General features: G+C 50.3%; 1 protein-coding gene across 1 annotated transcript; it reads right to left on the reverse strand.

Annotated features, from left to right (window-relative positions):
- Positions 1–5214: 5214 nt before the first annotated feature.
- LOC144932341 (uncharacterized) lies at positions 5215–25145 on the reverse strand. The gene is made up of 7 exons (XM_078856281.1): positions 24596–25145; positions 22716–22759; positions 19216–19281; positions 17774–17840; positions 10122–10885; positions 9841–9997; positions 5215–5307 (listed from the first exon to the last, which is right to left on the reverse strand). The coding sequence occupies exons 1-7, from the start codon at positions 24662–24664 to the stop codon at positions 5215–5217; spliced, it is 1260 nt and encodes a 419-aa protein (XP_078712407.1). The 5' UTR covers positions 24665–25145.
- Between the last annotated feature and the right edge of the window lie 1837 nt (positions 25146–26982).

Here is a 26982-nt window from a genome sequence, read left to right on the forward strand (position 1 = left end):
TTTACGAGTCGATTTTCCTACGCGTGATCACATTGCTCACGGTCCATTCCGAGATTTGCAAGCGAGAGAGATACCCACGGTGATTCTTTTTAGGCGGACCCGGTGGGGGGAGGGGGGAAAATGGCACGAACAGAGACGAGAGAGTCAGAGAATCGATTATCGAATCGAACCGCGACCACCCCCCTCCCCTCCCCCACAAAAATAAACCTCCAATCGCCCTCCAGTGGCGTGAATCGTTCACGCGTCCCGACCACCACCCCGTCTCGCGTCGTGTCGAACGGCGCAAGGACGCAAAGAGTATACAATGCAGTCGAACATCATGTCTACTGTGCGTAGGCAAAGCCAGGCAGAGATGCACGACACGAAGCGGCTCAGGAAGACACTAGTCAGTACTGCTCGGCCTCACGGTGGGCATTCCACGTTACCATGGCCGGAGCCCGGTCTGTTCTAAAACACAGCTATTGCTGACTACCTGCAACGAATTTGTAAAAAAAAAAAAGGTTCAACATTCCTACGGCCATGATAGGTTCGTACCTACTCAAACACGAACGCCACCACTGTGAACTGCCCTGCAGCAAGTGGTGACGATTCCACGTTACTATGATGGGGACCAGCACATTCATCAACGCGACCATAGCCTCGGTGGGCGCAGCCTCACCAGGCGATGCTCATTTGACTGACCCCGAGGTGTGATGATAAAGGTGATCAAGATGACGATGGTGATGATGATGACGATGGTGATCAAGATGACGAAGGTGGTGATGATGACGATGGTGATGATAAAGGTGATCAAGATGACGATGTTGATGACGATGGTGATGATAAAGGTGATCAAGATGACGATGGTGATGACGATGGTGATGATAAAGGTGATCAAGATGACGATGGTGATGATAAAGGTGATCAAGATGACGATGGTGGTGATGATGACGATGGTGATGATAAAGGTGATCAAGATGACGATATTGATGACGATGGTGATGATAAAGGTGATCAAGATGACGATGGTGATGATGACGATGGTGATGATGATGGTGATGATGATGACGATGGTGATCAAGATGACGAAGGTGGTGATGATGACGATGGTGATGATAAAGGTGATCAAGATGACGATGTTGATGACGATGGTGATGATAAAGGTGATCAAGATGACGATGGTGATGACGATGGTGATGATAAAGGTGATCAAGATGACGATGGTGATGACGATGGTGATGATAAAGGTGATCAAGATGACGATGGTGGTGATGATGACGATGGTGATGATAAAGGTGATCAAGATGACGATATTGATGACGATGGTGATGATAAAGGTGATCAAGATGACGATGGTGATGACGATGACGATGGTGATGATGATGGTGATGATGTCGGTGATTATGGTGGTCGTAACGGCGACGACGCTGCTGGTGACCCATGATGGTGATAATGATGATCAGGAAGGTGGTGATGATGATGATGATGATGGAGATGACGGTGATGTTGATGACGGTGATATTTGGTGACCGTGACGATGAACACGACGGTTTTCGCTGACGATGGCGGCAGTGGTGAGGATGATGGGCCTGAATCCACCACGTCTGAGAATTCAACTGCCAACATTCTACCTCCGAGAGCTGTCCAAGTGACAACCACCACTGCTCCCCCGTGCAAAAACCTATACATTCTCGCATGTACAGCACACACACACACCCCCGTCAATTATGAAGCCTCTGCGCCGATTACCGTATTCTCTGCAGTATAAACACACACGCGTTTCCCCCGTGTTTTCAAAGCAATAAAGCGAGATGTTAACTGCCTCGCCTCGTATACAGGAGGTCGTGGGTTCGATCCCGACCCTGACGCCTGCTGCTGTATATTTGGAGTGTGCGTGTGTCTCTCTCTCTCTTTCCCGTGGTCGCGTGGATTTTTCTCCAGCTTTCCCCTCCACATCACGCGTTTCAGAGTATATGGCTGCTATACATTTCCACACGATGATAAGCCACTTCGCTGAGCTATCATTTGTGGCCAGGTCGCTTCTGAAAAAGAGCTACATTATATAGTTCAGTGGACCTTACCTGGCAAAATAAAATGTTTAGTTTAATTCGGTAGCTGCGTGTGTCAACATTTGTAGCAACTTCATAATATAGGTTTTTGGGTCAGATCGCGTTATTTACAAATGTGTCGTAACCCTCCACCACCCGACACGGCCAAACAGTAAAAAAATGTGTCACGTTTTTCAAAGGACAAAATAATTCACTACTTTAGCCAGCTGGTGTGCTATATAGAGAGAATCAACAGCATTTTAAAACATTTTTTAAACGTGACACATTTTTTACTGTTTGGCCGTGTCGGGTGGTGGAGGGTTACGACACATTTGTAAATAACGCGATCTGACCCAAAAAAAACCTATGTTATGAATAATATTAGTCGCGAAAGCCTACGTGTTAAATGTGTAGCAAACTTCATTGCCACCGGGCACAAGATTTCGTGTGCGTCTTACTTTCCGAAGCAAGTCATAATGCAGAGAATACGGTAAATATAGTGACTATCATCGGATAGTCGCCCTACCAGTGCTCCACGTCGTTTACAGTTACTTCTGGTCCAAGATTAAAAAGGCTACAACCATGCTGATGAGCAAGAGCATGCGTGGAACTGGTGTACATCCAGTTGTCGTGTAGGCTGGGGCAGAACTACACTCGCACTACTGATGATCTCTATAGCTACATGAAGCCACTACTGATGCATCCGTAAACATGTGTTAGTAATGACCAGAGGTGGGACAAAGTCATTGTTATGCAAGTCCAAGTCGAGTCGCAAGTCATCAAATTCATGACTCGAGTCTGACTCGAGTCCAAGTCACATGACTCGAGTCCACATCTCATAGGTGGGACAAAGTCATTGTTATGCAAGTCCAAGTCGAGTCGCAAGTCATCAAATTCATGACTCGAGTCTGACTCGAGTCCAAGTCACATGACTCGAGTCCACATCTCATAGGTGGGACAAAGTCATTGTTATGCAAGTCCAAGTCGAGTCGCAAGTCATCAAATTCATGACTCGAGTCTGACTCGAGTCCAAGTCACATGACTCGAGTCCACATCTCATAGGTGGGACAAAGTCATTGTTATGCAAGTCCAAGTCGAGTCGCAAGTCATCAAATTCATGACTCGAGTCTGACTCGAGTCCAAGTCACATGACTCGAGTCCACACCTCTAGTAATGACTACACTGCACTCATGTGGACGAGACTAATATCAACACAGTCGTGTATAGAGCGGCGGTGCTATCCGACCGATGAGCTACAATGCGGTATTCGTGGAGTTTCGGGATAACTGAGCATGGCCACATTGCACCGACGATTCCTAATGTGAACGAAACCAGTGTCAACACACACACATATATATATGTGGCGTAGGAAAGCCTCACGGATGATGTCTGTGGGGGAATCATTCCAGTACCGACACAGTTGTCACACAGATGAGTACGGATACACTTGCACCGATGACTCCTAAAGCGGAAGAGACCAGTGTCAAAGCAGCTATGTACAGAGTCACGCTACCTCGCCGGTGATCTACAGTAAATCACCTGGACGGCCACACGTGCGAGTATGGCCACGCTCTGCTGATGATTCCTAAAGAGCGTGGCAACCAGTGTCAACATAGCGATGTATCGACGATTTATCGAGGAGTTCGGATGCCTCACTGATGAGCCGTATGAACACTGAAGCCAGTACTGACAAAGTTGTCACACAGATTAGTAGGGCCATGCTGAACTGATGACTCCTAATGCGGATGAGATCAGTATCAACACAGTGGTTACAAATACAGTCGTAGGACTGACCTCACTGATGAGAAATATATATTGATGCAGCGGTTACATTTGTTAGCAGAGCTGCACTAGACTGATGAACTCTAATAAGTGTGAAACCTGCAATCATTCTTAAGTTACATAGCTTAGTACAGCTACACTACAGCGATGATCTCCAGTAAGTGTGAAACCTACAATGACCCTGTAGCCACATTGCTGAGTCCAGCTGCACTACACTGATGATCCCTAGCAAGTGTGAAACCTACACTGATGCTGTAGCCACATTGCTTAGTACAGTTGCACTACGCTGATGATCTCTAGCAAGTGTGAAACCTACACTGATGCTGTAGCCACATTGCTGAGTACAGCTGCACTACGCTGATGATCCCTAGCAAGTGTGAAACCTACACTGATGCTGTAGCCACATTGCTGAGTCCAGCTGCACTACACTGATGATCCCTAGCAAGTGTGAAACCTACACTGATGCTGTAGCCACATTGCTTAGTCCAGTTGCACTACGCTGATGATCTCTAGCAAGCGTGAAACCTACAATGACCCTGTAGCCACATTGCTTAGTACAGCTGCACTACGCTGATGATCTCTAGCAAGCGTGAAACCTACAATGACCCTGTAGCCACATTGCTTAGTACAGCTGCACTACGCTGATGATCTCTAGCAAGCGTGAAACCTACAATGACCCTGTAGCCACATTGCTTAGTACAGCTGCACTACGCTGATGATCTCTAGCAAGTGTGAAACCTACAATGACCCTGTAGTCACATTGCTTAGTACAGCTGCACTACACTGATGATCTCTAGCAAGTGTGAAACCTACAATGACCCTGTAGCCACATTGCTTAGTACAGCTGCACTACACTGATGATCTCCAGTAAGTGTGAAACCTACAATGACCCTGTAGCCACATTGCTTAGTACAGCTGCACTACACTGATGATCTCTAGCAAGCGTGAAACCTACAATGACCCTGTAGTCACATTGCTGAGTACAGCTGCACTACACTGATGATCTCTAGCAAGTGTGAAACCTACACTGATGCTGTAGCCACATTGCTGAGTCCAGCTGCACTACACTGATGATCCCTAGCAAGTGTGAAACCTACACTGATGCTGTAGCCACATTGCTGAGTACAGCTGCACTACACTGATGATCTCTAGCAAGTGTGAAACCTACACTGATGCTGTAGCCACATTGCTGAGTCCAGCTGCACTACACTGATGATCCCTAGCAAGTGTGAAACCTACACTGATGCTGTAGCCACATTGCTGAGTACAGCTGCACTACACTGATGATCCCTAGCAAGTGTGAAACCTACAATGACCCTGTAGTCACATTGCTTAGTACAGCTGCACTACGCTGATGATCTCTAGCAAGCGTGAAACCTGCATTGACGCTGCAGTCACGCACTGCTTAGCGCAGCGGGCACGACCCTGTTCCGAACGTGGGCGAGACCCAGTCAACCGCAGCCGTCACGTCGCTGATGAGCGGGCGATGAGCAAACGGCTGTGGCACGCATCGCGCCGATGACGGCACGGCACGGTGCAGGGAAGTGGAACTCGCGGGCACCAGGAGCCGAGCCGCTCCTGGAAGGCCATACATCGTGCCGCCGGCTCGAAGAAACCCGCGGAATCAAATCAAGAGGCGACTCATCTTCTTGGTTCTTTCGGTAAAGTCACGTAGAGGGGAAGTAATAAAATAATAAAAATAAAACATAATAAAATAAAATAATTCTCACGACGTTTCGGCTACAACGCAAGCAGCCGTCTTCCCTTCTACGTGACTTTACCGAAAGAACCAAGAAGATGAATCCCTGCAGTCACGAAAGCTTTAAATCGAAATTCAAGAGGCTACTCATTTGTGCACGCACACGAATAGAAACCTCCCCCCTAACCCCCCCCCCCACCCCCCGACTATGAACCATACTTCACCCACTTTTTGTGCTGCAATTGTGACGTTAAATATATTAATAACCAAAATGTATTTCGATCCCCCCCCCTCCCCCCCTTCAAAAATCCCGAACACCCACGCCACGTGACCCTTGAGCAGTGCAAAGCATTGCGACTAATGACGTCATTAATTAGGGTAATTGGTTACCCGGGGCGACCCGGCCCTCCCCGTGCACCTGGGTGCAACCCTTGTGCACGGTATTAGTGTGCTCTTGTGTACCTGTGTGTGTGTGTACCTGTGTGTGTGTGTGCATCTGTGTGTGTGTGTGTGCATCTGTGTGTGTGTGTGTGTATCTGTGTGTGTGTACCTGTGTGTGTGTACCTGTGTGTGTGTACCTGTGTGTGTGTACCTGTGTGTGTGTGTGTGTACCTGTGTGTGCGTGTACCTGTGTGTGTGTGTGTACCTGTGTGTGTGTGTACCTGTGTGTGTGTGTACCTGTGTGTGTGTACCTGTGTGTGTGTGTGTACCTGTGTGTGTGTGTGTACCTGTGTGTGTGTGTACCTGTGTGTGTGTACCTGTGTGTGTGTGTGTACCTGTGTGTGTGTGTGTACCTGTGTGTGTGTGTACCTGTGTGTGTGTACCTGTGTGTGTGTGTGTGTGCATCTGTGTGTGTGTGTGTACCTGTGTGTGTGTGTGTACCTGTGTGTGTGTGTGTGTACCTGTGTGTGTGTGTACCTGTGTGTGTGTGTGCACGGTATTAGTGTGCTCTTGTGTACCTGTGTGTGTACCTGTGTGTACCTGTGTGTGTACCTGTGTGTGTGTACCTGTGTGTGTGTGTACCTGTGTGTGTGTGTGTGTACCTGTGTGTGTGTGTGTACCTTTGTGTGTGTGTGTACCTGTGTGTGTGTGTGCATCTGTGTGTGTGTGTGTATCTGTGTGTGTGTGCATCTGTGTGTTTGTGTACCTGTGTGTGTGTGTGCATCTGTGTGTGTGTGTGCATCTGTGTGTGTGTGTACCTGTGTGTGTGTGTGTGCATCTGTGTGTGTGTGTGTGCATCTGTGTGTGTGTGTGTGTACCTGTGTGTGTGTGTGTACCTGTGTGCGTGTGTGTGTGCATCTGTGTATGTGTGTACCTGTGTGTGTGTGCATATGTGTGTGTGTGCATCTGTGTGTGTGTGTGTGCATCTGTGTGTGTACCTGTGTGTGTGTACCTGTGTGTGTGCATCTGTGTGTGTGTGTACCTGTGTGTGTGTGTGCATCTGTGTGTATGTGTGTGTGCATCTGTGTGTGTGTGTGTGCCTGTGTGTGTGTGCATCTGTGTGTGTGTGTACCTGTGTGTGTGTGTGCATCTGTGTGTGTGTGTGCATCTGTGTGTGTGTGTGTGCATCTGTGTGTGTGTGTGTGCATCTGTGTGTGTACCTGTGTGTGTGTACCTATGTGTGTGTGTACCTGTGTGTGTGCATCTGTGTGTGTGTGTACCTGTGTGTGTGTGCATCTGTGTGTGTGTGTGTGCATCTGTGTGTGTGTGTGTGCATCTGTGTGTGTACCTGTGTGTGTGTACCTATGTGTGTGTGTACCTGTGTGTGTGCATCTGTGTGTGTGTGTACCTATGTGTGTGTGTGTACCTGTGTGTGTGTGTACCTGTGTGTGTGTGCACGGTATTAGTGTGCTCTTGTGTACCTGTGTGTGTACCTGTGTGTGTGTACCTGTGTGTGTGTGTACCTGTGTGTGTGTGTGTACCTGTGTGTGTGTACCTGTGTGTGTGTGTGTACCTGTGTGTGTGTGTGTGTGTACCTGTGTGTGTGCGTGTACCTTTGTGTGTGTGTGTGTACCTGTGTGTGTGTGTGCATCTGTGTGTGTGCATCTGTGTGTGTGTGTGTACCTGTGTGTGTGTGTGTGCATCTGTGTGTGGGTGTGCATCTGTGTGTGTGTGTGTGTACCTGTGTGTGTGTGTGTGTGTACCTGTGTGCGTGTGTGTGTGCATCTGTGTATGTGTGTACCTGTGTGTGTGTGTGTGTGCATCTGTGTGTGGGTGTGCATCTGTGTGTGTGTGTGTACCTGTGTGTGTGTGTGTACCTGTGTGCGTGTGTGTGTGCATCTGTGTATGTGTGTACCTGTGTGTGTGTGTGCATCTGTGTGTGTGTGTGCATCTGTGTGTGTGTGTGTGTGTGCATCTGTGTGTGTGTGTGTGTGTGCATCTGTGTGTGTACCTGTGTGTGTGTACCTGTGTGTGTGTACCTGTGTGTGTGCATCTGTGTGTGTGTGTACCTGTGTGTGTGTGTGTGCATCTGTGTGTGTGTGTGTGTGCCTGTGTGTGTGTGCATCTGTGTGTGTGTGTACCTGTGTGTGTGTGTGCATCTGTGTGTGTGTATCTGTGTGTTTGTGTACCTGTGTGTGTGTGTGCATCTGTGTGTGTGTGTGTGTGCATCTGTGTGTGTGTGTACCTGTGAGTGTGCATCTGTGTGTGTGTACACCCCCTCGTGTGCCATGCCGGCCTTCATAGGTTCCCCGCTAACACCACTTGCCCCAAGTCTGTATAGGCTATACGGAATATATCTTCGTGTTTGTCTTTGTGTGTGTATTTACCTATGTGTAAGTACCTACGTGTAATTGTGTATACTTGTGTGTGTACCTGCACGTACTTGTATACATCTGCGTGCGAATACCTACGTGTAATTGTGTACAGGTGTGCATACTTGTGCCCGCATGTCCCAGTAAATGCCCATCAACGCGAACAACCTCCCGACGAGTACACGTGGCGGCGTGTACTCTGTTATCAGTAGACAGGGTGAGTACGCGCCACATGTATATATACCCTACCGCGAGTTACACGCGGTGTGTACACGCACGTCACGTGTGCGTTGCCAGCAGTACGCGTGTCACATCCTCTGCAGGGCACGCAACCAGCCCTAAACAAAACACATGAATAACAGCGATAATTCAGCAACTATCGTAATAATAATTATTATAATAATACTGAAACCCTAGTAAAACAATGCCATCTATTGTTGAACATTGCCAAAACAATATCCGCGGCTGTGACAATTGCGGAACAAGTAAACGATCCATAACGACTACAGGCGTTGCGGAAGATGTCGAAATGTGGAATTATATCTGCACGACCCCCTCATTTGGCCTCCATCTCCTCGGCACGTCGTCCTTCAAGCGTCGTCCCTGGAGCGTCGTCCATCGAACTTTGTCCACCGAACGGTCGTCCTTCAAGCGTCGTGCGTCGACGCGTTCTGCGCTGTGCGACGCCGGATAACGTCATGGAACGCAGGAAACCCGCCAGATAAACCGAATTCGCTTGGTTCGTTTTCGTCGCGTGGCCTACGCTGTTATAGCCCCTGCAAGGAGGAGGAGGAAGAACCGTCGCCCCACCCTCCCCGATCCTGGAAGTGCTACTCCGAGCAGTTGTTCGTGATTCTGGAAGTGCACCCAAGTGGGCAGATTATGGATTAATTATGCTGCGTGCAGTCTTTTGCCGTCTCTCGCTCTATCTTCTCGGGAGTTCCGTCATCTCTCCGCGCGCACCTCCCCACCTCTTCCTCCAATCCGCACCTCGTCTCTTCCAAAGGCACATCTCGCCTTCTCGGCTCCGAGCTCCCAACTCCTGAGCCCATTCACCGCTTCCTCCTCCCGACGAATCCCCACCCACCGTCTCGGTCTCTCCTCCACGGTTCTTCCTCTTGCGTCTCACCGCTCTTGAGTCTTTCTCTCCCAGACGTCCCCCATGCTCAACCCTCCGACTTCGCCGCCCGGCACCCGTGCGAGGAAACCGTCGGCCGAGCGTCTGCTCAACGGTCGCTCGGCCTCTCTCGGTGGTTGGGGGTCTTTCGCTCCCCTCGTCCCCTCTCTGGGTTCTCTCTCTCTCTCTCTCTTGCCTCCCTCCTGTCCTGATCTTTCTCTGAGATTGATCCAGTCGCTACGCAATTTCCCGCTGGTCTCTTTCCCGCTGGTCTCTGCCACTGATTTCTATCTCCTCTCCAGGCCGTCGCCTCTCGACTCTCAGCTCCCATCGCTGCCTCTCTTCTAATCCTTAAACTCTCTCTCCACTCTCTCTCTCCGAGCAGTCTCCCCCCCCCCCCCTCTCACACCGACCTCTCCTCCTCTTCCTCCTCCCCTCCACACCGCACCTCGTGTGTCACACGATGATGGTGGCGGTGGCGTTGGCGTTGGCGCTGTTGGCGCCCGCCCGCACCTTGAAGAAGCCATCCTGGCTGCCGGCCTCCCTGAAGGTGACGGTGATGAGGTGCGCCGTCACGTCCGTCACCACCACGTGCGCGTGCAGCGTGTGACGCGGGGGGCTCCACAACAACCGCTCCCGGCGCACCGCCTCGTCCACCTCGTCCACCTCCATCTCCTCGTCCACCTCCATCTCCTCATCCTCCTCCTCCTCGTCGTCGTCGTTTTCGGTGTCGTCGCGGCCACGGCCCCTCCTCGGCGACGACTCGGCCGGCCCGGCGCCGCCTCCTCCCCGCGCCGCCCTCGGCAGCAGCCGCCGCAGCAGCCGCCGGCGCTGCAGGTGCAGGTGGCGCCGGTGGTGGCGGCGGCGCGAGTCGGCCGTGGCGGCCGTGGCGGCGGGCGCCGGCGGGCGCCGGCACCGCGGGCGGAGGGGCCGCAGGGAGGAGCCCGGCGCCGGGCCCGAGCCCCCCCGCCCGCACGGCGCCACGGGCCGTCCGTCGGGCGGCGCCGGGCGGCGCAGCGTCGCCGGGCGCCGGCGGCGACGGCGGCGTCTCTGCCGCAGGGCGACCGCCACCATCCCGTCGCCTCCCGCCTGCGGGGCCGCGACGGCGCCGGCGCCGGCCGCCGCCACCGCCGACGGGGCTCGGAGGCGCCGTACGGAATACGCGCGGGCGGGCGACGGGGAGCGCGAGGGCGGGGGCCGCTCCTGGGTGTCGGCGGGGGGGGGGGGCGGCGGTGGCGGCCGCGGCGGCGGCGGAGGCTCGGGTCTGCATGGCGCGAGCGCCGTCGTCGTCGTCGTCAAAGTTGACGTCGTAGTCGGCGTCCCCCACGTCGTCGTCGTCCTCCTCGTCGTCGTCGTCGCCGTCGTCGTCGTCTATCACCGAGCCGCCTCTGGACTCCCCGCTCGGCGGCTCCGCGTGGAGCTCCGCATGGAGCTGCCCCGTCGCGGTGGCGGCCACGCCGCGCGGCCGCAGGGAGGAGCGGGACGACCGCGACCCCAGGCTCGAGATCTGCGTACACACAACAACAACAACCGTCATTCGACACTAGTGGCGATGACGTCACCATGGCATCGCCACACCGGGCTAGGTACACTCCGAGGCCACGTGAAGTGGCGAAGGCTCGCCGCTGGCAGGAGGTCACGGGACAGACCCAGGTGCCGTGATTTGACTGACCGAGATGACCGGCAGACGCACGAGCCGTGGCCTCTACTATGCCAACTTGTTAAATTTTAGCCACCCGGCGCTCTGTTCGTTGTTGTGAGCGTCGCTCCTCCGCCCTCCGTTGTTGTTGGAAGGCGAGTGCCTCCAATTGCCCATTAGCATCCTTAACGAGCCTCCTCCACAGAGGCCGATGTTGACACCACTGGTACCAGTCATTGGCCCTAGATTTGAAGCTTTCGTGACTGCAAGGATTCATACTCTTAGGTTTTTTCGGTAAAGTCACATAGGTAATAAATAAATCATAAAATATCTAATAGAAATAATAATAGAAATAAACAGCCACTTGAAACTCCGATCAAAACTATCACGTTGCCATACATAGCAGGCGTGACCAAAAAGATCTCCAAAATTCTAAACATAAGATCCAAGTCCGATTCAGTACAGTACATAAAATCCGTGATCTAATTCCATCTGTCAAGGATGCCATCCCTGACTTGCAATACCCTGGAGTCTACAAACTGAGTTGCAGCTGTGGTGATTGCTACATTGGGGAAACGAAACGTCATGTCTCCGATCGTGTGCGCGAGCACAAGTCAGATCTGAGACACGGCAAAATTGAGTCTTCCACCGTTGCCGATCATTGCTACAACGCTGTGGGCTCTCATGAAATTGTCTTTTCCGAGACCAAGGTGCTCTGCAAACCTTCTGGCTACCATCAAAGGTTTGTACACGAAGCCATCCGGATATACAAACACAGACATAACTTCAACCGTGATGATGGGTACAAACTGAGTAATCATTGGAAAGATCTTCTTGGTTCTTTCGGTAAAGAACCAAGAAGATGAATCCCTGCAGTCACGAAAGCTTTACATTGGAAAGATGTTATTAACCATGCAAAAAAGTTTTAACTACACATATTTGGACCATCTTATTTGACAGATACTATTCTACTTTACCGAGTGTTGACATCCCCAGCGTTTAACAGCACTCTCCTTTTTGTATTTGATTGTCAACCAACACCGGGTAGTACGACAACTTGTACACCTATTGTTCTCTTTCAGCCCCGCCCCCCCCCCCCAACACGTTCCATTCATTGGCTACCACATTCAGATAAGCCCCTCCCCCCTCCTCCTCCCTTAACTTGTATATAAGAGCTTGTCTCTTGGATTTTTGCATCACTTGATACAGTACATTTATCTGTGACGGTCTCACCTGATGACGGAGACTTGTGTTGCCTCCGAAACGCCGTGATTTATTATTTTATTTCTATTATAAAAAAAAAATGTCATTTTTTTTTTTCTTTTTTACCTACGTGACTTTACCGAAAAAACCTAAGAGTACGTGGCTTGACCGTTTAGCAAACTCTATCCGGCTGAACAAAAGCTGTTTGAGCTTGTTGTGGTGGGGCATGCGGGCTGCATGACCCAGCCAACGCAGCCTTGTCTGCCAGAGGAGCTTACCGATGGAACTTTGTCCAAATCTTTCAAGGATTATGAGCTCCGCACACAATCCATCCTGGTTAAACTCAGGATGGATCGTAGGCAGGCAAGCCTGAATGTTTCTAATGTGCGAAGATGCTCCATTAGAGGGATCCACGTTTTGCAAGCGTAGAGAAGGGAGGGCATGACTGTGGCTGAGAAGACCCAGAGCTTCGTTTGGAACAAGATACCAGGTAGCTTCCACACAGCGTTACTCAGCCAATGAAAAGATAATGCCACTCGACTGATTCGGAATAAGATGTCTGCTCCTTCTTGGTTCTTTCGGTAAAGTCACGTAGAAGGGAAGTAATGAAATAATAAAAATAAAACATAATAAACATTATTCTCACGACGTTTCGGCCACAACGCAAGCAGCCGTCCTCAGGTGAAAACCAGGTCCGTCGAGGCGACAGAGTCTGAATGAAACAGGAATTTGCATATCAAGAGGAATTTAGCATATTTATGGGAAATGCAGGAACGTGATTAGTACTACATATGCATGTGCATTATGCAGGATTAACAGCATCAAAGGGAGCTGCAGTTGCTGCTGCAGTTGCTGCTGCTGCAGTTGCTGCTGCTGCAGTTGCTGCTGCTGCAGTTGCTGCTGCTGCTGCTGCAGTTGCTGCTGCTGCTGCTGCAGTTGCTGCTGCTGCAGTTTCTGCTGCTGCTGCAGTTGCTGCTGCTGCTGCAGTTACTGCTGCTGCTGCAGTTGCTGCCTTATCCATTTTAATATAACACTATGTATTATTCTACCCACCCTAATGTGTATCACACTGCTATATATTTACTATACAATTACGACACCATACATTACTCTGCACACTGCACCATGCCAGTGAGTGGAACGCGGTCTGAAAGTTACCGTAAACGTGAACACAATCAGTTAAGATCCGAAATGGTTTATTACGTCCTTCCAATGATTGCTAAGCCAGAATCCATCTTCTCGGTTGAAATTGTCTCTGTGTTTGTATATGTGGATCGCCTCATGAACGAATCTCTCATGATAGCCAGATGGCTTGCAGAGAACCTCTGTCTTGAAGAAGTCAATGTCATGTGAGCCCACTGAATTGTCACAGTGATCTGCCACGGCTGAGGTGTTTGTCCTACCGTGTTTCAGGTCTGCTTTATGTTCACGGATGCGGTCCGAGACATGTCGTTTGGTTTCTCCAATGTAACTGCTTTCACAGAGGCAACTTAGTTTGTAGACGCCAGGGTACTGTATGTCTGAAACCACATCTTTTACAGACGGGACCAGATCACGGATTTTATGTACTGTGTTGAATCGGACCTGGATCTTGTGTTTAATCAGGATTTTGGAGATCTTTTTTGTGACCCCAGCAATGTAGGGTAAGGTGATGGTCTTGAAAGGCTCCTCAACAGGATCCTTCTTGATGGTTGGAGTGATGGCCTTGCGGATTGTGTAATCGGAGTAACCATTAGCCTTAAGAGCTTGGCGTACGTGTTTGAGTTCACTGCCAATGTGTTCTTGGTCGGAAATGCATTGGGCTCTATGGTATATAGTCTTGATGAGGGAATTCTTCTGGGATGGATGGTGGTGGGAATCCGGTTTTAGGTAAGCATCCGTATGGGTGGCTTTCCTGTAGACAGAGTGGCTCATTGAACCATCAGGTCTCCTTTTAATTAGGACATCCAAAAAGGGTAGCTTGCAATCTTTTTCGACTTCCATGGTGAATCTGATGGCTGGGTGTATGGAATTGATGTGGTCGAGAAATTGGTCTAGAGCAGGCCGGCCATGTGGCCAGATGACAAAAGTGTCATCTACGTACCTCTTCCATAAGGTCGGGCGTAAAGTGGCAGTCTTGATGGCGTCAGTCTCAAATTTCTCCATGAAGATGTTGGCTACAACCGGAGATAGGGGGGAGCCCATTGGGGTGCCCTCAATTTGCTTGTAGAAAGTTCCATTCCAGGTGAAGTATGTATTGGTTAAGCAGTGTCTCACCAGGGGGGGTACCCCAGCATTCAGTCCTTGATGAACCAAGTCTTCAATGATTGCGATGGTGTCAGGTACAGGAACTTTGGTGAATAAGGAAACCACATCAAAACTGACAAGCAGGTCGTCTGGGGACAGGGCAATCCCCTTGATTGTCGATACCAGGTCAGTAGAGTTTAGTACCGCAGAGGTGGTTTTTCCAGTGAAAGGCCGTAGGATTTCAGACAAAAAACGAGCCAGTTTATAGGTGGGGGAGTTGATAGTAGAGACAATGGGACGAAGAGGTGTATCTTCTTTATGTATCTTTGGCAAGCCGTATAATCTTGGTGGCCTGGCTGCAGAAGGTTTCAACGAGAACTGTTTGGTCTGATCAATTAATGCGGTTGAAGCAGAAATGATTTTCTTGATTTTAGAGACGAGGCTGTTGGTGGGGTCTCTTTTTATTTTTGTATAGCTGTCATCGTTGAATAGTTCTTGGATTTTGTTGTTGTATTCTGTTTTGTCCATGATGACAGTGGCATTGCCTTTGTCGGCTGAGAGGATGACAATGTCATCCCTCTTTTTTAATTGAGCTAATTCAAAACGCTCATCTTTGCTGATGTTGCTAGCTGGCATCTTAGCGTTTTTGAGGGTTGCAGAGATGTATTACTTCCCTTCTACGTGACTTTACCGAAAGAACCAAGAAGATGAATCCCTACAGTCACGAAAGCTTTAAATCAAAATTTAAGATGTCTGCTGTTAAACCGGTCATAAGGACACTGCCCAGGTATGGAAGCCTCTCCTCTCTCTCAACTGCCCCATCACCAATGTGGAGTTGAGAGGGTGGAGTTTTGATGACACAAAATACCCAGACAGGTGCTTAGTTTTGGAGGGGCTGATGGTAAGGCCCCACCTCTTAGTAGTACGCTCCAGGTCAAGCAGCAGCGCCTCCAACTTCTTCTCTGAGTGAGCAGCAATCACCAGATCACCAGCATACATAACATGGTTGACCAATAAAGAGCCATCCCATGACCGCACCTGGGCAGCATTGATCAGCCTCCCATTGTATCTATACCATATGGAGATTCCTCCGGTATAGCCATGGAAGGCTTCTCGAACTATGTGGTCGAAAAATATGTTAAGTAATGAAGGCGCCAGAGGACATCCTTGTCGCACTCCAAGGTCAATAGGGAATGGCTCACGGCCACACAGCTTTACCCGGGCTTACCTACCATCATGAAGGTGTTTCATGATTGTGAGCAGAGAGTCAGAGACTCTGAATGTAGAAAGAACAACCCAGAGCCCAGGCCTATTGATGGTTTCATAGGCCTTGATTACATACACACACACACACACGTGCGTGTCCACGTGGGCAATGGCGGAGCCAGGATTTTCAGGTAGGGGGGCAACCCCTCCAGCAATGAAAAATTATAGAGGAGTTGTTAGTAAGTAAGGACTTGTCCCTTGCTTTTTATTCGATGCGATTCCGGCGATGACACAGCCATCGATCGAGGGTCGAATTCGAACCATGTCGTGTGATCGGCATCGCGCTCGCTGAAGGTGAATGCCTTCAGGGAAGTCGTGTCCTGTGTATACACAACTGCGCACAATTATGAGTCACTTATAACTGCTTTGCCGTTACTTATTGCCAATTATGGAGTATTGTCCTATCATTTCATAGAGTCCCTGGCATATAATAATATGCTACACAGTGGCAGTATGGGTCGCAAAATGCCGATTTATTACTAATAAATGCCAATGATCCCATCGAAATTAGGGATTTCGATCGGATCATTGGGGGGGCACGTGCCACCCCACCCCCCCCTACTGGCTCTGCCAGTGCACGTGGGTGTGCGTGTACACATGCAACAATGCAATTTGGACTTGTACTGCGTCAACTCTAACCCTGACCCTAACCCTGACTCTAACATTAACCCTGACTCTAAACCCAACATTGACTCAAACCCTGACTCTAATCCTAACCTTGACTCTTTAACCCTTGCCTTGACTCGTTCCCTGACCTTAAATCTAACCTGTTTTTCTTAAAGTACAACAACGAAGCAAACGGAAATCAGAGCAAAAACAACCACCACAGAGAGACTGGCAATTCTAATGTTAAACTAATCTTGATTTGAAGCTTTCGTGACTGCAGGAATCCATACTCTTTGGTTCTTTCGGTAAAGTCACGTGGTGTATAAAATAAAATAAATCACGACGTTTCGATCGCATCACAAGCGGTCGTCCTCAGGCGGAAAAAAATATAATCCAGCAGTGGAACTGCTGAACTAATTACCGATGCAATGCTGCCACTGAAGCTGCTGCTGCTCATGCTGCGTTGGCAGTGGTGGTGCACAAGCACAACCAACAACACTTGAGCACATTCTTCAACAGGATTGCCTCGAGGTGTTGTGCAATAACCCTTCTTGCGGGGCGCATACATGTGAAAGAAAGCCAGCCATTGCCCGATACGTCACTACATATTTACGTGATGTCTTGTTGTCCTTCCCCTGCACCTCCAATTAGCACGGTTGGCTACGTGCAGTGGTGTTAAACAAGTGCAACATGCATACAGTATATAGATATGTTATTCTTATGAGGCCAAAGCGTTATCGACGGTTGCGTAATTCTTCTTGGTTCTTTCGGTAAAGTCACGTAGAAGGGAAATAATAATATAATAAAAATAAAACATTTAATAATTCTCACGACGTTTCGGCCACAACGCAAGCAGCAGTCCTCAAGAGGAATTTAGCATATTTATGTGAAATGCGTAGGAGGTGGGCGGGGGGTTTCAAAGTCATATTATGCCCGTGCATTATGCAGGATTATCAGCATCAAAGGGAGGGGGATAGGGGGTAGCATTATACTGGTAGGAACGAAGTGAATCAGCCTACAATAGATTATATCGTCCGTCCGTCCAATGTCCGATTAGGTGTAGCAACATCCCCCCCTACTGCAAACACTTGACAGGACCCTACAAAAACCTTTAGACTCAGTGAGGCTTTCCTGGCTAAACAAGTGTAACATTCCCTTATAATTCCCTGAGATAGTTTTTAATTAAAACATTTAAATTAAAAATTAACTCACAGCGGCCTAAAGCCTACAGCTAAGCCTAAAGCCTAGAACTAGGCCTCAAACTCTCCCTTCGTATCGTACCCCCGCCATTTCATTTTATTATAGCCATTCATTTGTTCGTTCCTACCAGCCCAACCCGCAGGGACCTGTTTGACGTTCTCTGGTAAACTCGAATGGGTTGGAAAGGCGTCAGGGTGCCGTCTCTGGCAACGGCGGCTTGCCCCGGAGTTCTAACGGCGACACGTGACGTCTGACCTGCAGCACGAGTCTCCTGGAGCGAGGGCCTCTCCTCCGCAGACCAATCGCTCGGTCCCTCTGCTCCCTGCGCACAGAGACGACGACAATCCCTTTAACAGACCGTCGGGTCGAGTGCTGTTAGCGAGTTGCACCTATGAAGGCCGGCGCAGCATACAACGGGGTGGCCTGCTACCACTGACTTCCCAGTGCTGATGTTTAGTACAAAGACAAAGATCCCCCGTATAGCCTTAACAGACTGTAGCGGCAAGTGCTGTTAGCGAGCACCTATGAAGGCCGGCACGGCACACGAGGGGGTGGGTGGCCAACACCGCGCCCGGCCGCCTTTGTCTCCCCAGCGGCGATGTTTACACATCGCACTAGGTACTCATTGTAGGCTGAGTCGACCTAGGGGAGGCCCGGGACCGGTTCAGATAATCGTCACTGATGGTGTTGGCCGTGAGCGGGAATCGAACTCGGGTCGCCGGGTTCACAGCGCAGCGCGCTAACCGCTGCACCACCGCTCCCCACAATGATGTTTAGTACACACACACAGACACACACACCGCACGAGGTACGCAGGTGCGGCTGCGTTGAACTAAGGGAGGTCCAGGACCCCGTTCAGATATTAATCACCAATGTTGGGCCATGAGCAGGAATTGACCTGGGACCGCCGGGTTCACAGCGCAGTGCGTCAACTACTGCGCCACCGCTCTCCACACACACACACAAAGACAACAAAGATGCCCTGTGTAGCTTTAACAGACTGTAGCACAGAGGTCGCAAACGGTTTTTGATTCCTTACCCGTACCCGTACCCGGCCGCACCAGGGTCGCAAACGGGTACCCGTACCCGTACCCGGCCGTACCCGTACCCTACCCGTACCCGGCCGGGTACGGGTAGGGTACGGGTATCGGGTACCTGATTGCGACCTCTTGGATGAAGCCATGTTGCAGGCGCGGGTGGGTTGATTCTAGGAACTTGAATTGTGAGAAGAGACAAGACGTTGGGAAATGAGTGACAAACGGTGACTCACCAGTGACTCACTGTCTACCCGTACCCGTACCCGGCCGCACCAGGGTCGCAAACGGGTACCCGTACCCGGCCGGGTACGGGTAGCCGGGTATCGGGTAGGGTACGGGTATCGGGTACCCGGTTGCGACCTCTGCTGTAGCAGCAAGTGCTGTTCACGAGCGCCTATGAAGGCCGGCATGGCACACGAGGGAGTGGGTGGTCAGCAGCGCGCCCAACCGCCTTTGTCTCCCCAAGTGACGATGTTCACACGCAGCACAAGATACTCATTTGAAGATTTGACTGCGGGGAGGCCCAGGACCGGTGATGATCCTCGTCACTGGTGTCGACTGTGAGCGCGGCGCGCTGACAGCGACACCGCCGCAGACACACACACAAAGTGTCATGTCAGTACACACACTCACCTCCTCACCAAAACCCAACTCTCTCACCTCTCTTCGTAGGCCATCACGAGGCGAGGGTCGAGGATGTTTTCTTCTGGTTCCCACGTGCTATACCTGATGGCGTCATCATCCAAATCATCATGAGCGAGAGCAGCAGCATCATCAGCAGTGTAACTAAATCCAAGACGTGAATAATCCACGACCACCACCAGATGAGTCTCTGACGAGCACGTTCATCTGACATCATGACCATAACCAGCATCACCACGACAACAATAATTACCATGACCACAATTATCACCACTATCACAGTCACCACCATCACAATCTGTCATCACCACCATCAACATTCACACCACCCACAACATCACCACCACCGTCACCAACATTTACACCATCCACATCACCGTAAAAAAAATACACCAATCAACACCATTATCGATCACCTCCATTCGCAACATTCTAGATTTGAAGCTTTCGTGACTGCAAGGATTCATATTCTTAGGTTTTTTCGGAAAAGTCACGTAGGTAAAAAAATTAAAATTAATAAAAGTAAAATAAAAATCACGACGTTTCGGAGGCAACACAAGCTTCCGTCTTCAGGTGGAACCGTCACAGCACGATAGCTGTATCAAGTGAGAGAAAATCCAATAAACAGTATTTGTATATATACTGGTTGAGGGTGGGAGGAGCCAAGGTAGACCCTGAATATTATTTTTGTGAGGTTCGGTGCGGCCGAAGCACGCTGTTAGGAATGAACCTTTGTTGTGTAAACTAATTAATTTAATTTTTTTTACCTACGTGACTTTACGGAACACAGGTCCCTGCGGGGTGGGCTGGTAGGAACGAATAACAAAAGAATATAAACATAATGTATTATTACACTTGTTTAGCCAGGAAAGCCTCACTGAGTCTAAAGGTTTTTGTAGGGTCCTGCCAAGTGTTTGCAGTAGGGGGCGATGTTGCTACACCTAATCGGACGATACGAAGGAAGAGTTTGAGGCCTAGTTCTAGGCTTTAGGCCTAGCTGTAGGCTTTAGGCCGCTGTGAGTTAATTTTTAATTTAAATGTTTTAATTATTAATGTAAAAGCTTTAAATGTAAATGTTTCTATTTAAAAAAAAAAACATCAGGGAATGTAACATTGTTAAACATTAACTCCCTTTCACACACGCGGGGGTACGATACGAAGGGAGAGTTTGAGGCCTAGTTCTAGGCTTTAGGCCTAGCTGTAGGCTTTAGGCCGCTGTGAGTTAATTTTTAATTTAAATGTTTTAATTATCAATTTAAAAGCTTTAAATGTAAATGTTTCTATTTAAAAAAACATCAGGGAATGTAACATTGTTAAACATTAACTCCCTTTCACACATGCAGGGGGTACGATACGAAGGGAGAGTTTGAGGCCTAGTTCTAGGCTTACAGCCGAGCTGTAGGCTTTAGGCCGCTGTGAGTTAATTTTTAATTTAAATGTTTTAATTAAAAGCTATCTCAGGGAATTATAAGGGAATGTTACACTTGTTTAGCCAGGAAAGCGTCACTGAGTCTAAAGGTTTTTGTAGGGTCCTGCCAAATGTTTGCAGTAGGGGGCGATGTTGCTAGACGGACGGACAGACGATATAATCTATTGTAGGCTGGTTCACTTCATTCCTACCAGTATAATGTATTGTAGGCTGGGTCATTGTTCCTACCAGTATTAATTTCCCGCGAAAAGTTAACCGGTGAGGTTGTGGCGTGACGTTATCGCAGTGAGGCGCGCGCTCATTGGTCGTTGGGTCTCCTAGCAACGGTCTGTGGCTTGTGAGAGATTTTATTACATCAGAAATTAGAACAGTTTTCCCTCACTGCGTGAATTACACGCAGCTATTGTTTTAGTAACGCTAAATTCGCATTCAAATAAATTTTACGTCCCCAGTAATTCATTCTTACGACAACCAACCACGCGCCCGCGGCGCGCGCATCCAATGGCAGCGCGACTGAACCGACCCCCCCACCCCCAGCAAGACGCCTCGCGATTGGTCCGCTGGACTCCACGTGCTTGTTTCTTCCGACAAATCACGACACGCGCGGGAACCGATCACGCGAGACGCGGGATACGATTGGTTAACGCACCCCTCACGTGACGTATTTCTACCTCCTTTCTGCTCTGCCCCTCCCACACTCCGCCCCCATGGTCTTGACCTGTTGGGGTAAGCCACGCCCCTATCACTATTAGCACCGCCTTCTCGCCTCCGGTACTGTATTCTCGACTGTAGACTCCGCCCCTTTTCGCCAACGGCCCCTCCCTCCATCACGCAAAGCTCCGCCTCACACCGCTTGACCCCGCCCCGGTCCCCCGTGGCCCCGCTCCGCCCCCGTGGCCCCGCCCTCCACCCGCGTAACCCCGCCCCGGCCACCCGTGGCCCCGCCCCATCTCGGTGTCCCCGCCCCCAGCTCGTGGCCCCGCCCCTTACCGCCGTAACCCCGCCCCAACCCCGCGTAGCCCCGCACTCCACCTCGTGGCCATGCCCCCTGCCGCCGTAGCCCCGCCCAGCCCCACGTAGCCCCGCCCCCTACCGCTCTAGCCCCACCCAATACACCCCTAGCGGGGGAGAGATTCCCAGGCCTGGCTCTAGGCTGGAGACCCGTCGACGACGGGGGGGTAGGGAGTTTATTTTAATGTAAAAGCTTTCAATTTAAATATTTCTATTTAAAAAAACATCAGGGAATGTAACATTGTTAAACATTAACTCCCTTTCACACACGCGGGGGTACGATACGAAGGGAGAGTTTGAGGCCTAGTTCTAGGCTTTAGGCTTAGCTGTAGGCTTTAGGCCGCTGTGAGTTAATTTATAATTTATAAATTAAAAACTATTTGAGGGAATTAGAAGGGAATGTTACACTTGTTTAGCCAGGAAAGCCTCACTGAGTGTAAAGGTCTTTGTAGGGTCCTGCCAAGTGTTTGCAGTAGGGGGCGATGTTGCTACACCTAATCGGACAATACGAAGGGAGAGTTTGAGGCCTAGTTCTAGGCTTTAGGCCTAGCTGTAGGCTTTAGGCCGCTGTGAGTTAATTTTTAATTTAAATGTTTTAAATATTAATGTAAAAGCTTTAAATGTAAATGTTTATATTTAGAAACATCAGGGAATGTAACATTGTTAACATTAACTCAATTTCACACACGCGGGGGTACGATACGAAGGGAGAGTTTGAGGCCTAGTTCTAAGCTTTAGGCCTAGCTGTAGGCTTTAGGCCGCTGTGAGTTTATTTTTAATTTAAATGTTTTAATTAAAAGCTATCTCAGGGAATTATAAGGGAATGTTACACTTGTTTAGCCAGGAAAGCATCACTGAGTCTAAAGGTTTTTGTAGGGTCCTGCCAAGTGTTTGCAGTAGGGGGCGATGTTGCTACACGGACGGACGGACGGACGATATAATCTATTGTAGGCTGGTTCACTTCGTTCCTACCAGTAAAACCTAAGAATAACATTCGCAACATCACCAATCACCGTCATCACCATAATCATTGCTGCCACCAACGCCATCACCAAAGTCATGATGAGGTGCTACTCACTTTGGAGACCATCCCTTCCACTTGACCAGGTATTGAACCATTCCCTGTGGAGGTGACAAGGTGGGCAATGAGGTGAATCACGTGACATGACGTCACCTCTGCACAAAGCACACGGCGCGTGTGAATGTGTGTTGAGGTGTGTGTGTGTATAGAGTGTAATGTGTGTGTTTGTAGGGAGAGAAAAACGGCGGCCGGGCGTGGTGCTGGCCACCCACCCCACGTGTGCCGTGCCGGCCTTCATAGGCGTTGGCTTACAGCACTTGCCCCAACAGTCTGTTCAAGGCTATACGGGGGATCTTTGTTTTTGTGTGTAAATGTGTGTGTGTAGGTGTGTGTGCAGGTGTCTGTGTGTGTAGATGTGTGTGTGTAGGTGTGTGTGCAGGTGTCTGTGTGTGTAGGTGTGTGTGTGTAGGTGTGTAGGTGTATGTGTGTGTAGATGTGTGTGTGTAGGTGTGTGTGCAGGTGTCTGTATGTGTAGGTGTGTGGGTGTAGGTGTGTGTGTAGGTGTATGTGTGTGTAGGTGTGTAAGTGTGCAGGTGTCTGTGTGTGTAGGTGTGCGGGTGTAGGTGTGTAAGTGTGTAGGTGTATGTGTGTGTCGGTGTGTGTGCAGGTGTGCCAGTGGTCCCCGGGGCAATCCACCCCCACAACTCCCAATCGGTGATGGGGCAGTTGTGGAGAGAGTGGAGAGTTTCCCATACCTGGGCAGTGTGCTTATGACAGGCTCCGGTTTCACAGCAGAGGTCTCACTCCGAATCAGTCGAGCGGCAATATCTTTTCGTTGGTTGCGTAACGCTGTGTGGAAGCTACCTGGTCTGTCGCTCCGCACGAAGCTTCGGGTCTTCTCGGCCACAGTCATTCCCTCCCTTCTCTACGCTTGTGAAACGTGGACCCCCCCTAATGGAACATCTTTGCCGGTTAGAAACATTTAGGCTGGCCTGCCTACGATCAATCCTGGGTTTAACCAGGCTGGATTGTGTAAGCTCACAAATCCTCGAAAGATCTGGACAAAGTCCCATCGGTGAGCACCTCCAGCAGGCAAGGCTGCATTGGCTGGGCCATGTAGCCCGCATAACCAATCACCGCATGCCCAAACAGCTTTTGTTCGGCCGGATCAAGGGAGCTAAACGGGCGCGGCACGGGCTAGAGAAGAGATGGAGTGATGTGGTACAGGAGGACGTGGAGCTGAGTGGACTTGCCGATGACTGGTACCAGCGGTGTCAAGATCGGCCTCTGTGGAGGAGGCTCGTGAAGGACGCTACTGAGCAGTTGGAGGCAGTCGCCCTCCAACAACAACGGAGGGCGGAGGAGCGACGCTCACAACAACGAGCGGAGCGCCGGGCGGCTAAAGCACAGCAAGTTGGCACAGTAGGGGGCACAAGTGGTGCATCAGCCAGTCATCTCGGTCATCTCAGTCAGTCGACCTGTGGCACCTGGGTCTGCCCCGTGACCTGCCAGCGGGCGTTCGACACTTCACATGGCCTCAAGGTGCACATGGCCTGGCACAAGCGTCGTGGTGACGTCATCGCCACTTAGTGGAAAATGGCGGTTGTATATGTGAGTAGGGAGCGGTGGTGCAGCGGTTAGCGTGCTCCGCTACGAACCTGGCGACCCGGGTTCGATTCCCTCTCACGGCCAACACCAGTGACGATTATCTCAACCGGTCCTGGGCCTCCCTTAGGTCGACTCAGCCTGAAATGAGTACCTGGTGTGGTGTGTAAACATCACCACAGGGGAGACAAAGGCGGTCGGGCGTGGTGCTGGCCACCCACCCCCCTCGTGTGCCGTGCCGGCCTTCATAGGTGCTCTCTAACAGCACTTGCCCCAACACTCTGTCAAGTCTATACGGGGGATCTTTGTCTGTGTGTGTCTTGTGTGGTCACCTTGCGAATTCTCTTTTTCTTGATGCTTTCCACCGCGAACACGCGTTCCCCCACTGCAGACAGCTCCATCGCCGCTTGTCCATGCGACGGGCTCGCCCTCACCTCGTCGCCCTCACCTCGTCGTCCTCACCTCGTCGTCCTCCCCTCGTCGTCCTCCCCCCCCCCCCTCAGCCCTTCCTCCTTCACAAATTCTCCCTTTCACCGAAACTCACCACCACCTCTTGCCCACATATTCCTCAACAGCTCACCTCTTCAACCTCGTCTTTTGGATTCCTCTTCACACAACTCTTCCCATCACCTCTTCACACAACTCTTACTCACCATCACCTCTTCACACAACTCTTACTCACCATCACCTCTTCACACAACTCTTACTCACCATCACCTCTTCACACAACTCTTACTCACCATCACCTCTTCACACAACTCTTACTCACCATCACCTCTTCACACAACTCTTCCTATCACCTCCTCTTCACTTATTTCCAACTCATAATTCCTCTCCACCTCTTTAACTTCGTCTACTTCCTCTTTATATTCGTATATTGCCCCCCCCTCCTCCCCTCCCCCTAATTCACCTCCTCCTTCTCGCTTCCTCCACCTCTTCGCTCGTTCTTTGTTATGCGTCTCCCTTGTTCTCTCTCTCTCTCTCTCTTGCCTTACTTTAAACGAGGTGATGACGGTGTCAGGTGAGGAGCGAGGAGGAGGAGGATGACGCAGTTTGAGGAGCTGCTATCGGCAGACGAGGTGTGACAATGACGAGGTGGTGAGACGCCTCGCGGGGCCCGTGCGACGGACGAGGGACACGTGGAGATGGCCACTCTGAAGAGGTGAGACCTGGACCAGGAGAAATCGTGACAAGGTTAGGCGACAAGGTTGGCAAACAATGTTTTGATGAGGTGGCATTGACGTCGGAGGTGGCCGTGGTGTGACGAGGCTCACGACGACGTTGCGAGAACGACACAGGGGAGGTTACGATGTCGGGTTGATTCCGTGACGAGGTGATGATGATGGTGGTGGTGGTGAAGATGCTTTAGGGAACGAGGGGATGGAATCGGGAGATGCTCATGCCGTGACAATGTTACTGACGACGATGACGATGATGATGACGATGATGATGACGATGATGATGACGATGATGACGACGATGATGACGACGATGATGACGACGATGATGATGACGATGGCGGCGGTGGTGATTTCACAAGCTGACGATGGCACGAGATGCTGGAAATATTTGTTTTGCGTGTCAAGTAAAGATTGCGATGTTTAATCGCGCGAGGAAGTTTCACGGCCGAAGTGACGAGGTGAGCGATGCTTCAGTAATGAGGTGATTTATTTTATTATTATTATTCCAGATGCGTACTATGTCAGCTGCTAGCGATCGCGTTTGTCACGTGATGAGGTGGTGATGAGGTGGTGATGAGGTTGTGATGAGGTTGTGATGAGGTGACGATGAGGTTGTGATGAGGTTGTGATGAGGTTGTGATGAGGTGGTGATGAGGTGGTGATGAGGTTGTGATGAGGTTGTGATGAGGTGGTGATGAGGTTGTGATGAGGTTGTGATGAGGTGGTGATGAGGTTGTGATGAGGTTGTGATGAGGTGACGATGAGGTTGTGATGAGGTGGTGATGAGGTGGTGATGAGGTGGTGATGAGGTGACGATGAGGTTGTGATGAGGTTGTGATGAGGTGGTGATGAGGTTGTGATGAGGTTGTGATGAGGTGACGATGAGGTTGTGATGAGGTTGTGATGAGGTTGTGATGAGGTGACGATGAGGTTGTGATGAGGTTGTGATGAGGTGGTGATGAGGTGGTGATGAGGTTGTGATGAGGTTGTGATGAGGTGACGATGAGGTTGTGATGAGGTTGTGATGAGGTTGTGATGAGGTGACGATGAGGTTGTGATGAGGTGGTGATGAGGTGGTGATGAGGTTGTGATGAGGTGGTGATGAGGTTGTGATGAGGTTGTGATGAGGTGGTGATGAGGTTGTGATGAGGTTGTGATGAGGTGGTGATGAGGTGGTGATGAGGTTGTGATGAGGTGGTGATGAGGTGGTGATGAGGTGGTGATGAGGTTGTGATGAGGTGGTGATGAGGTTGTGATGAGGTTGTGATGAGGTGACGATGAGGTTGTGATGAGGTGGTGATGAGGTGGTGATGAGGTTGTGATGAGTTGGTGATGAGGTGGTGATGAGGTTGTGATGAGGTTGTGATGATGATGATGAGGTGGTGATGAGGTTGTGATGAGGTGGTGATGAGGTTGTGATGAGTTGGTGATGAGGTGGTGATGAGGTGGTGATGAGGTTGTGATGATGATGATGATGAGGTGGTGATGAGGTTGTGATGAGGTGGTGATGAGGTTGTGATGAGTTGGTGACGAGGTTG

Source organism: Lampetra fluviatilis, chromosome 5 (genome assembly GCF_964198595.1).
Source record: "Lampetra fluviatilis chromosome 5, kcLamFluv1.1, whole genome shotgun sequence".
In the NCBI taxonomy this organism is placed as follows: Eukaryota; Metazoa; Chordata; class Hyperoartia; order Petromyzontiformes; family Petromyzontidae; genus Lampetra; species Lampetra fluviatilis.

Excerpts from the sequence above, each read along its gene's own strand:
- LOC144932341 (XM_078856281.1), bottom strand. The coding sequence starts at position 24,664 with ATGGAGCTGTCTGCAGTGGGGGAACGCGTGTTCGCGGTGGAAAGCATC. Across the intron at positions 22,760-24,595 it reads AGAAAAAGAGAATTCGCAAG|GGAATGGTTCAATACCTGGT; the intron begins GTGACCACACAA and ends TCACCTCCACAG. Across the intron at positions 17,841-19,215 it reads GTGATGGCCTACGAAGAGAG|GGAGCAGAGGGACCGAGCGA; the intron begins GTGAGAGAGTTG and ends CTCTGTGCGCAG.